This window comes from Mercenaria mercenaria, chromosome 9 (genome assembly GCF_021730395.1).
Source record: "Mercenaria mercenaria strain notata chromosome 9, MADL_Memer_1, whole genome shotgun sequence".
NCBI classification, from domain to species: domain Eukaryota; kingdom Metazoa; phylum Mollusca; class Bivalvia; order Venerida; family Veneridae; genus Mercenaria; species Mercenaria mercenaria.
Genome location: NC_069369.1, coordinates 31,845,568 through 31,856,956, shown reverse-complemented (window position 1 = coordinate 31,856,956; position 11,389 = coordinate 31,845,568). Strand labels below are relative to the sequence as shown.

The 11,389-nt window shown below is 33.3% G+C and overlaps 1 protein-coding gene across 1 annotated transcript; it reads right to left on the bottom strand.

Moving 5' to 3' along the window:
* On the bottom strand, positions 1–9,792 carry LOC123547867 (serine-rich adhesin for platelets-like). Its single transcript, XM_045335114.2, has 3 exons — positions 9,626–9,792; positions 4,589–4,795; positions 1–3,367 (listed from the first exon to the last, which is right to left on the bottom strand). Exons 1-3 carry the CDS (start codon positions 9,708–9,710, stop codon positions 471–473), a joined length of 3,189 nt encoding a protein of 1,062 aa, XP_045191049.2. The 5' UTR covers positions 9,711–9,792; the 3' UTR covers positions 1–470.
* Between the last annotated feature and the right edge of the window lie 1,597 nt (positions 9,793–11,389).

The following is an 11,389-nucleotide window of genomic DNA, read 5'->3' as shown; positions in this document are numbered from 1 at the left end:
ACAAAAAATAAATGAGTATTTAATACACATGACGATAATATCGTGAGCGATTTACCCACGCTCAGCCATCCCGCTGAGCCGATATAAAAAAAGAGGATTAGTATAATGTCAAACACCAGGAAGAGCTTTTTGAAATGGAAATCAATAAATCGACTATTATATAATTATGTACGAAGGAAGCATCAAGAAATAAAGTTCATTTTCATATTTTCAAATTGAGTTTACGTATTTAAGATCAATAATCTTTTCAAAACAACAAACGATCCCAATCAAGGCTTTAGCAAAGCTTGTGAGCTCTGGCGTAAAATGGGGTTGTCTAGTTCTGAAATGTGACGATTCTAAAATTGCTCCATGTAGATGAAATAAATTACAACCAGTATTAAGTCAAAGTAAATAAGAAACCACTTAAAGTATATGGAATTTCCGAAGTTTCTGTAAGATTACCATTTTACCGTGATAACACACATTTATCATAGACTTCGTGTCATGAAAAGCTCAGGAGGCAACCGTACCTGAAAGAAATTTCTTCTTCCCCTTTTCTTCCGTTTCCTCAATACTATTATAACAATCAACAAAATCAAACATATTAATACAATTCCTCCACCAACACCTACACCAATTGCAATAGATGTTTCATTGTTTTTCTGTATTTCAGCAGATTTTCCACCCGCTTTGTTATCAGTAGATATTGTCTGACGCGGAGATGTTGATAAATGTTCACTTGGAAATGTTGTAAATGGTTTCAATAGACTGGAACTGCCGCTCGGAAATGTTGTAAATGGTTTCAATAGACTGGAACTGCCACTCGTAAAAGTTGTTGATGGTTCCAATACACTTGAACGTCCGCCCGGAAAAGTTGTTAATGGTTCCAGTGTACTAGAACTTCCGCCCAGAAAATCTGTCGACAGTTCCAATTCATTTGAACTTCCGCTCGTAAATGTTTTTGATGGTTTTATTTCATTTGAACTATCACCACGAGTCTGAAAAGATTTCTTTGAAGCCGACTCTTCTTTTTTAGAAGATGACACCGATCCAATAGACGTTTCCATTGATAAATTGTTCAATGTGGAATAAGCAATCTCGTGTTCTGTTTGTACGTTTGAAGGTAATATCGGCGTTTCCGATAATGCTTCAGGCACAGATCTCTCGTGTATAATTGATTCTGTCATGGAAAAGAGCGAGGTAGTCACTGAGGTAGCAGAAAATGTTTTTGAAAGAGATAGAACTTCAGACATTGATTTTGACGGCGATATTTGGGAAATAGCCACTGATGACTTCAACACAAATCTACCGTCACTTTTTAGTTCTGCCATATCAAGATGTGACGTTGTTGATAACGGTGCCGATGTAGCTCTACCTTCTGTAAGCAAATCTGACATAGACAGATGTGTTATCATTGAGGACGGTAAATATTTTGGAGACGGGAAAGAAAATGATGACATTAATGGTGTTATAGCTCTTGATGATAACCTGTTCATGGATGCGGACTGAAAGGCTGAAGATGGCGTTGAAATGAATGACGATGACGGTAATGATGATGATGGTGGTGGTGATAATGTTGATGATGATGTTTTTGATGTTGATGTTGATGATGGTAGTGATGATAACGGTGATGATGATAAAAGTGATAATGTAGTTGACAACGATAATGATGAAGATGACGGTGGTGGTAATGATGATACTTTTGAAGAAGAAGAAGAAGATGATGATGATGTTGTTATTGTTGTTACTGATGATGATAACGGTGATGATGATAACAGTGATAATGTAGTTGATAATGGCGGTAATGATGTTGTTTTACCTTTAAAGAAATCTGTTTTGGAAGGTGACGACAAAGATGAAAAATGCAGCAAAGTGTTTTTTTCTACCAATGTTGACAATGGTGAGTATGTACCTTCCAATTTAGATAAATGTTTAGATGTTGTTAATGAATCCGTTACAGACACTGGTGACGACTGATAGTCAAAAGAAGATAAATATACTAACATCAATGACGACAGTGATGTTAATGATGGCGACTGCCTTTGGGAGAAAGAAGTTTCAGTTAACATAAATGTGGATGACTTTGTTGGTTGTGGCGAAGGAGAGGACGAGGATGGCACTGATTGTGGTAGGAAGGGTGTTAATGAGAATGACGACAAGCTTGTTTGAACTGATGACAGTAACAATGATAATTCATAAGAATTGCCTGATGATGTGCCCACCGAGTTCAATGAATGTGACGTTTGCAAGGATTCTAACCCGGAAGAAAAGTCAGATATCGTATTGGATTCCGAAGGATACACTGAATACGCGGACGTCAAATCAAAAACTGAGTTTGTTTGTAGTGAATCTGGAAAAGAAGGGTCCATTGATTCATAAAAGGAAAACAAATTCTGTGACGACAATTCGTACTGCGACGAAATTTCAGATGCTGTGTAAACTCGATGTAAAGAATCGAAATACAAAATGTTCTCTATTGTATTTGCAAAAGCACTGAATGCAGATGAAGGCGTTGGTTCAATATTTGCTTGTTCCTTCTTGGATTCTATTGTTCTATCTGAGCTATGTGATAATATATGTTCCTTTTCAACACTTGTAATGGTACTAGAAGTCACTATAGTGTATGCCTTAATGACAGATTGGTTTTTATTCGGTAGAGGTAAAACCTCAGTGCTGATAAACTTAGTCTTTGTTTCAAAAGGTAAATGCGGCACAAAATGAGGTGATACAGATGTAAGTGACGATGGTTCTAGTAGGTAGTCTGTAGCTCCTCCCGAAAAAGAACTAGAAGAAGAAAATAACTGAGTTGATAATTCAAAGTTATATACGGATGAAGTAAGATGGGTTATACCGGTGGTGGTTAGTTTTACATCACTAAGAGGTGGTGTTGTGTATGACAGAGCACTTATACCCATTGAACTTCCACCATGTTGAAACACACTCGTAGATCTTATGTCTGTAAATGCTCCAAAACCGTCAGGTGTTTTCTGTATTAAAATATTTGTAGTAGGTGTTGGTGTCATAGAAATATCTTGTGTTGTTTGGTGCATAAATTTCGTTGGTGCAACTGATATTAGGTGGTAAAGAGATTCCGGAATATCTAACGATAAAGACAAGTTGTAGGCTGCGTTCACCACTTCATACACCAACTGACATTTATTTTGAAAGAAGTTGTAGATCACTGAATGCCCGGAACAGCTACTTGGGAGAGTTCGCTGGGATGTACACTGAACGTAGAATGGAGACCAGTGACGTGCCGGCCATGCATGGTCGCCGTCTTTGAGCGATAAGCACATGTCAAAATTCAAATCTGAGTCTTTTTCACATGTGCATAAAGATACGTTTTCACCTTTTGGTCTTGTGCAATTTGACTTAGGATATTCACCTGAAAAAGTAAAAATTATTTAACGTTATACTGTAAAATATGTAAAATATACATGATTTTGATTTACTTGATTTCCAAAACTTTAAGGTTGTAATATACTGGTATTGGCATATGCAAAAAAGAAAAAGAAATATGCCGATATCTATGAAGCACAAAGACAAAATGGCATATATGAAACAGAAGAAATATTGAAATATATAATAGTTGGAACATGACACTAATTTACCTTACAAAAAGTTGATACATGTACATGTATTGCACTGATTTAACTATATTTGTTGCTTATATAAACATTCAAATAGATACATAAAATTACAACAAAACAACGACAAATGGGTTTGCAACAAGTTCAAATAATACAAAAATATAAATTATTAAGAATGGCGGCACAGAATTGTTAACATGTATAAGCAGTTAATAATTTGAGCATTATATGTCATTTAATTATTAATTAAATGGTACGCATTTGTGTATGTAAGTTTTAAAAAAGTGAAATTTATTAAGTGACTTATATACAGAGATCCTATTCATCAACGGTCACTATCCCCAGTTTCGTGTAAATAGTTAGCCGCAGTGTCTTCTAGTTACCAACAGTCAGAAAAATAAAAGTGTGTCTCATTTTTTGAGAACAGTCAGTCTGCATTAAATTATTTTGCCAGCTTGAAAACTTTTGGACAGCTTTAAAATTATAATTGTTGTCGTCATATCGTAGATTTTTGCGGCTAAGGAGTAGCAGGTTTATGTTTAGAGCGACAACAGAAAGAGAAAACCCCATTGTTTTTTTTTCGTATTTTGAATACAAATGTTTCGTTCCATTTTGCAAGTCACTAGAATAAAGATTTTCATGCAAAACAACGTACTATTTCCTACTTCAGTTTCGCCAGTTACAGGTGTAAAATCCCAATGGATTTTTGTAACTGTTGCTTTCTCCCATTTCACCAATTACAGGAGTATAGTTAACAAAATGTTACAATTGCATTTTCCCACATTTTCCCACATTCTCCCATTTGACCAATTACAGAAGTAAATCCATCGTTTTTTTTTATTATTATTTGATATACAAATACTACTGGTTTCTTAGACTTAACAGTCTTGAATTACACAAGATTCATTATTCTGTTAAGTGTTTGAAAATACATATCATATAAATATAATAAAAATTGCAACCACTCAACATGCTTTCAAGGGAGAATGTAAGCTTCCTGTCAAATGGATACATACACGGTGTTATTGGTTCTGAACGGTTGCCACAGTCTACTTCGGTGAATGGTTCACATTCCCCCTTCTCTATGGAATACAAGTCCGGGAATATGCAATCTGCAGACCACTCTGGAGAGCTATTGTTCCTATAGCTACCGCAGGAGGCATTGCCGGTAGTCATGACTGGCGTCCTTGTAGTACTAGTTGTGGTTTGATTTTTGACATTCTCTGTAACAGATATGTATTTAAAATTTATATTAAACAAGAAGTAAAACAATAATCAAAATGACCATATAACTTGAATATTTTTAGGCACATGTGTTCTAAAACATTACTGTTATTATTGCTATTTTATTATTATTATCATTATTATCATCATCATCATCACCATCATCATCATCATCATCATTACACGAGTGGTATTACACTACATTTACCTATACACCTGTATGGTACATGTTAAAAGGAACAAAATAGTAACTGTATGTTTAAAAACATAGTGATAAGGCTATCATTGTACTGTCAGTTTTCATGGTAACTACTGAGAATTGTTTTCATGTGTGATATGGTTCAAGTAACATTATATCTAAATTTCAGCTTAAACAGTGGATCTGTATTTATTTTGTTAGACTTAAAACGTTTTCTGTTGTCATACAATATGCATGTATTTGACAACCATTTTGCATCGAGATAACTTCTTCCCGCAATAATTCAGTTATATTTGGGGATTAACTATTTATCAATGACTTGATAGGTAGGACTATCTGCAAGAGCGGCTACATGGAGATTAAATAGGACGTTTTTGAAAATCTTAAATAACATGCCTCGAAATGATCAAATCAAGACTTAAGTATTATACCCAGTCTTAATGTGGTTCGCGGGGTTCCTACGAAAATTTCGAAGTATGAGATATAAGACTGATATTAGGTCTGTATGTACTAACATCTCCTGTCTTTCATTTGGAGAAAAAAGAAAATAGTTCCGAGTCCACATTTCCTTTGAAGAGCGCCACCTGGCGGCACATGTATTTTTCAAGAGAAAACGCCGTTTTTCTGTAATAACCGCATTAAAATTAATGTTATTAAATTTTTTCAAACTCAGGAATATAGATAAATTCAATGGTATTGTTTACATTTTGATTTTGTAAGTTATTTCATTTAGAAAATGCTTGAATAAAGAGATATCCGTAGTAGGAGTAGGGAAAAATAGCGAAAATATTCAATGTATTTCATGACCGTTTAGCCGAAATAAAATAAAACGGAACGGTCAAAGTTCTTGTTTTTCAAATATATTCTTCTTTAATCATTTCTGAACAAGAAAATAAAATAAAAATAGGGGGTCTTCACGGCAGATTTTTTGTAAATTTACTTTTTATTTGTTTTGGTAAAAATAAATGTAAATATTGTGGCGTTGATACGCCATTTATGCTGTTAACGTCACACAAACGTTTTGTTCATTATGTCCTTAAAGATACATTTTTGTATATACAGGATGATGAAAGTACACAAAAATGAAATATTTTTACTAAATAGATTCACATTATTTACAGTGTTAAGTAATTTACAATCTAAGTATATCATCTAGAAATATTCTTCAACGTCAGTTCAACAATTTCCTTAAAGATGCTAATTATTTTGTTTTTATAATTATGTATAATGTCATTTAAAATGATGACAACGGACACCCTTGCCGTTTCTGTCAGGGTATCAAAATTCCAGCCTGTCTCAAATTCTATTAGACTAGCTTTCTGCAAGAAGAGAGTCTACATTCACATGGATTTCTGAATACTGGCGTCGTAATTAGCATTGCGTGCAACCAATACGCATCTGCTAAATGCTTTTATCCATTTTTGAAACAGTTTTAGAGCTAACTTAATGCATGAAGACTTCACTGTAATCAATTCATGGCACATTTTTAAGCCGTGGATCTCCAACGCAATGATCACAGTAATTCATTAAGGAATATATCCAGTCGGTGGTTGCTTGTAGACTTCACTATAATCATTTTAATTATGATACATTTGTGATCCATGATATGCAAAACTGTGAAAATAAAATCAACAGAAAAATTTGACAAGGTGCTTCAAAACGCATAAATGTAAAATCCCCATTTGATGCTTGCATATGGTAACTTTTGTTCACTTTGCGCTGAATGCCACGGACATTCTTTATGCGATGTTGCTCATTGCAGTCTGTCATAGCTGGAGCGGTCTTCTGCGCATGTCCTGAACTGATTATCAATCGGAGCGCACGGCAAAAATACGCAAATTATTGTACGACAGCATGCGGTTAGTGTATAATATGTATAATATACTGACAAAAGGTTAGGGTTAGTATTACAATGGTCACAAAATATATACATTAAAGATAATTTTCATTCAAATTGCTTGAATCCGGTATATACCAGGGTCTATAATTTATACAGGCGTTCCAGGTCTGCAGTGAGTTGCAGTCCTGAAATATCCGAATTCATTTGCATCTGCGTCAAAATGCACTTTTACACTAAATACCAGTCAAATATTTTGTTTTCAGCATTCTCGGCGAAAACATTTCAAAGAATATGTAAATGGTGGTTTTATTTATTTCTTAGTTTTATCCGTCTTTTAAAATGTTTGAAACACCAAAAGAAATGCACGAGATGAAATCATAGTGGTTTCTTTTTTATATTACATTCAGCACTGGAATACCATACTTCGATTTTGGAATAAAACCTTCATCAAATAAGAATGATCCTAATTTGCCGCCAAAATTCTATAAAGTGCGTTTCCTTGAAAACATCTGACAGAAACAGCGGGTCTAAACAAAGTACGCATGCCTCTAAACCTTCGCAAGAGCAGCCTAAGTTAAACCACCCTTCTTCCATCTTTCCATCCTAAAATATCGTCTGCGTCGACTGTATCTGTTTTATATTATTTTCTGAATGTTTTGAAGCGAAATGAGTTAGAGTTTTAGTTTTGTTCTGTCATTTTGAAGCAGGTTTTCCTTCGATACGGTTTGCATTGTCCATTCACGTTGACGTTATAAATTCAATGCACTAAGCGGCACGAAAATGAGCTTTATTCAAGTAACGGTTTCAAGTTCACAGACTGAAGTACATTTTTACCGCAAGAGGCATTATCTCATTTATCCATCATCTGCTTAAGATTCCATGATTTTATTTATCAAAAATACTCAATATAGGTTTAAAAAGCAATAAATATAATACACAGTTAAAATTATAATGAAAATCAAAACCTCTAAATAAAGTTACATATCATAACAAAAAAGAAACATATTGATGTTTTAGCCGCCCTTCAAAATGTTCTTTTTCGTTAAAATGTATTTCATTTTTGTCTGGAAAACAGTTTCACCACATTTCGTATCTTGTATCTTCATCTGGATCCATGCTGATCGCAAAGCCACTATTTTGGTTTTCGCATGGCGCGGCTCAATGTAAATCTGCATATCACTCTTTTTTTCTATTTTCTTGTCGGGGAATAATTAAAGAAACCTATGTTTGAAAATAAAGAATTTTGACAGCTCCGTTATAATTCATAGCGGATAAACTGATAAGATTTTTTCTACACCCCCATCCCCGTCCCCCAACACTTTACTAACCCTTAAAAATACGCGAGTCATGCAAGATGAAACATTTTCATAAAAAAATCAACCACTTATACCATATTCAGTAGTTATAGTACATGTTTTAGCGCGACATATTCACATTTTGTGCCAAACTTGGCGAACATGAACATGCTGAAAAATTTCACCGAAACTGTGGGCAAGTAGCTTTAACTGACTCGATATATATTACTAGATAATATACTTTGACTGCAAAATACGCAACGATGTACATCATGTGAATATATTCAAATAAAAAAAAAAGATTCTAAAGATTTTTGTGAACTCTGAAGGTCCTGTATATATCAATGAAAGACATAATGAAGTCAGCGTTTGCGCGATGTTAACGCCGTCAATGTGTATCAACGTCACAAAATTTACATTACCAAAACAAATAAAAAGTAAATTTGCAAAAAATCTGCCGTGAAGGCCCCCTACTTTTATTTTATTTTCTTGTTCAGAAACGATTAAAGAAGAATATATTTAAAAATCAAGAACTTTGACCGTACCGTTTTATTTTATTTCGGCTAAACGGCCATGAAATACATTGAATATTTTCGCTATTTTTCCCCACCCCTACTACGATTATCTTTTTACCTAAGCATTTTCCAAATGAAATAATTTACAAAACGCAACATGTAAACAATAACATTGAATTTAGCTACATTCCTGAGTTTAAAAAACTTAATAACATTAACTTTAATGAGATTATAACAGTAAAACGACGATTTCCCTTGAAAAATACATGTGCCGCAAGGTGGCGCTCTTCAAAGGAAATGTGGACTCGGAACGATTTTCTTTTTCCTCCAAATGAAAGACAGGAGATGTTAGTACATACAGACCTAATATCAGTCTTATATCTCATACTTCGAAATTTTCGTAGGAACCCCGCGAACCACCTTAAATATTATATAAAGCAACCTGCGTTATTTTTTTATTGGTACTATCTCTATGAAATGGCGAAGTTTTCATTCATGTCTTTGTTATAAATGGATTTTTATAAAAATTATTTGTTTATAAGTAAAACAAAAGTTATAAATGCAACGTATTCCAAATATATTCCATATTTAAATTTATATGATTCCCTATATATCAGGTTTTGTTTTTATTATTGATGTTACTTTAAACTTTCTATTACATATATAAAGTCCATTTGCTTTTAAGTATTTTGTATCTCTTTAAATGACGCAATAGTTTGAGTACATTTTGAAAAAGATGTCTAAATTCATGCATTTTTAGCGTTTTCCAATTTAAGACATATATAGGTACTCTAATTTCTTTGTTTTGCTAACAATCACAAATAAAATCCTAAACTGTATAAAATAAAAGTAAATTTAAAGGGTATATTCCATGAGGCAAAATGTTCTAAATGTGAAGATAAATATAGAGGTATATAACTTATTTAGACATGCAATTACTCCTTGTACAAAAGATAATGAAAAAAATCTTCCATAATTACCTAGATTGACACTTGTGAAAATAACCGTTAACACTATGACACTTTTTATTAACATCCCCAACATTTTTTCGATCATAACTCCCATTTCTATCCTTATGTTAAATGTATTTTTATCGGATGACTGAAATTAAAATTCAAAGACGTGATGAATTTGACGTATGGTCCAATATCAACGTAACATATGAAATGAGTTGTTTACTTTAAATATTTCAATAAAAAGGCCTTACTATGGAATTTGTTCATTGGAAGTTTCGGTCTATGATTAAGTGATATGTGAAGATAAACCGTAATTTATGCCATAAAAGGTAATCCCTTAAGCGTTAAAGCCGCTTTTATGAATTGAGAAAGCATTCCCTTATCTCCTCTATTTGTAAACTGGGATGTGCCGACCAACTTGTAAGTATATTTGCTCTTTCAGGTAAAATCAAACTACTTTTTGTCTTGCAGTATCAAGGCGGTGGACTTTGAGATAGTATTTAAGAGTAATTTTAAATTGCGTTAGGGTTACTGCTAGGTTGAAGCTATTTTGAGACATTAGTACATTATGTTTCAGCACTATTCAATAGTGAGTATTTAACTTGTGATAGGGACCTTTGTTACTTAGATTACTAGTATTTGATTAGCGTTTAAATAGGATAAGATTGAATTATATACCTAGATATATATTAGTTTTGTAATGTTATTAATAATTAGTCTTGTGGGCGACGCCTCCTTGTTGGCACCGTTTTCTTCTTTACATTTAAATGGGGCTACAGTTAGTCAAATATCGGACATAAACCTTAGAAAATAGCACCGTAAATGTTCAGTCAGTTAAATATAACAAAAGCTTTTCATATTTTCAGAAAAATCATATTTTGAGATACATGTACTTGCTTTAGCTTTGATAGCAATTAACGACAACCCGTTGTCTTGTATATATATAATATATTAATTTAGAAAAAATGAAAATGTTTTTTTTTTTTGTTATAATAATTGATGGTAGTTTGTTTTTACCACTAACGGAAATAGGATTATTTATCTGAGTATAGAATACCTTTGCAGTTGTTTCTGTTAGCTCATCAAGTTACAAATAATCTTTAACATTTTAGTAAAAAAAAAATATCATACAGTATTTAACGCTGTAGATAGTACACTGTTGCACTGAAAAAGGTGCTTTCTTATAGAACGATTGGTCACAAGATATTGCTATGAAATCCTATGTTATTTTGGAAAAAAATGACTGCTACTTTGTAACTTAATTGAAAACAATATCAAAATATTGACACAACTTTAAATTAGAATTAATTATGGTCTTGAAAAGATGTGAGTTTGCCTATATATCTTGTTGGATAGCCAATTATTTAATCTTCCGTTTACCCTCTTTGGATTCGGAGACAAGCAAACAAGTTCTGGTTACAAACCTTGTAGACATAATGAATGTATGTAATTTATATTTAGCTCCTGGAAAGATGTAAAAGAATTGTTGTACCAAACAGTTATTACCTATAAAACGGTTTTTTAGTAACTTGTTTACGAGCTCAGACAGACAGTCAATACTTTGAGGTTGATATACAGGGCTGGTATGTGATATTGGTACCGGTAATGAGAGTATTTGTCCGAGGGTCAATATTGGTCCAATATTCCAATATCGCCTTAAGGCACACAGACCTATATTACATAATTATGTTCGATTTAACTGTGCTGTTGAAAACAATTGAAATTTCGTATTGTGTGTGGGAAGGTCATTGCTGTCTCATGACCTTACGTTCTTTGTTAAACTGGTAA

What these genes read in the sequence shown, in the direction of transcription:
- LOC123547867 (XM_045335114.2), bottom strand. Translation starts at nt 9,710, where the DNA reads ATGGGAGTTATGATCGAAAAAATGTTGGGGATGTTAATAAAAAGTGTC. An exon ending in TTTCACAAGTGTCAATCTAG is followed by an intron (nt 4,796 to 9,625) that starts GTAATTATGGAA and finishes TATCTGTTACAG; the next exon opens with AGAATGTCAAAAATCAAACC. An exon ending in TTCAGAACCAATAACACCGT is followed by an intron (nt 3,368 to 4,588) that starts GTATGTATCCAT and finishes TTACTTTTTCAG; the next exon opens with GTGAATATCCTAAGTCAAAT.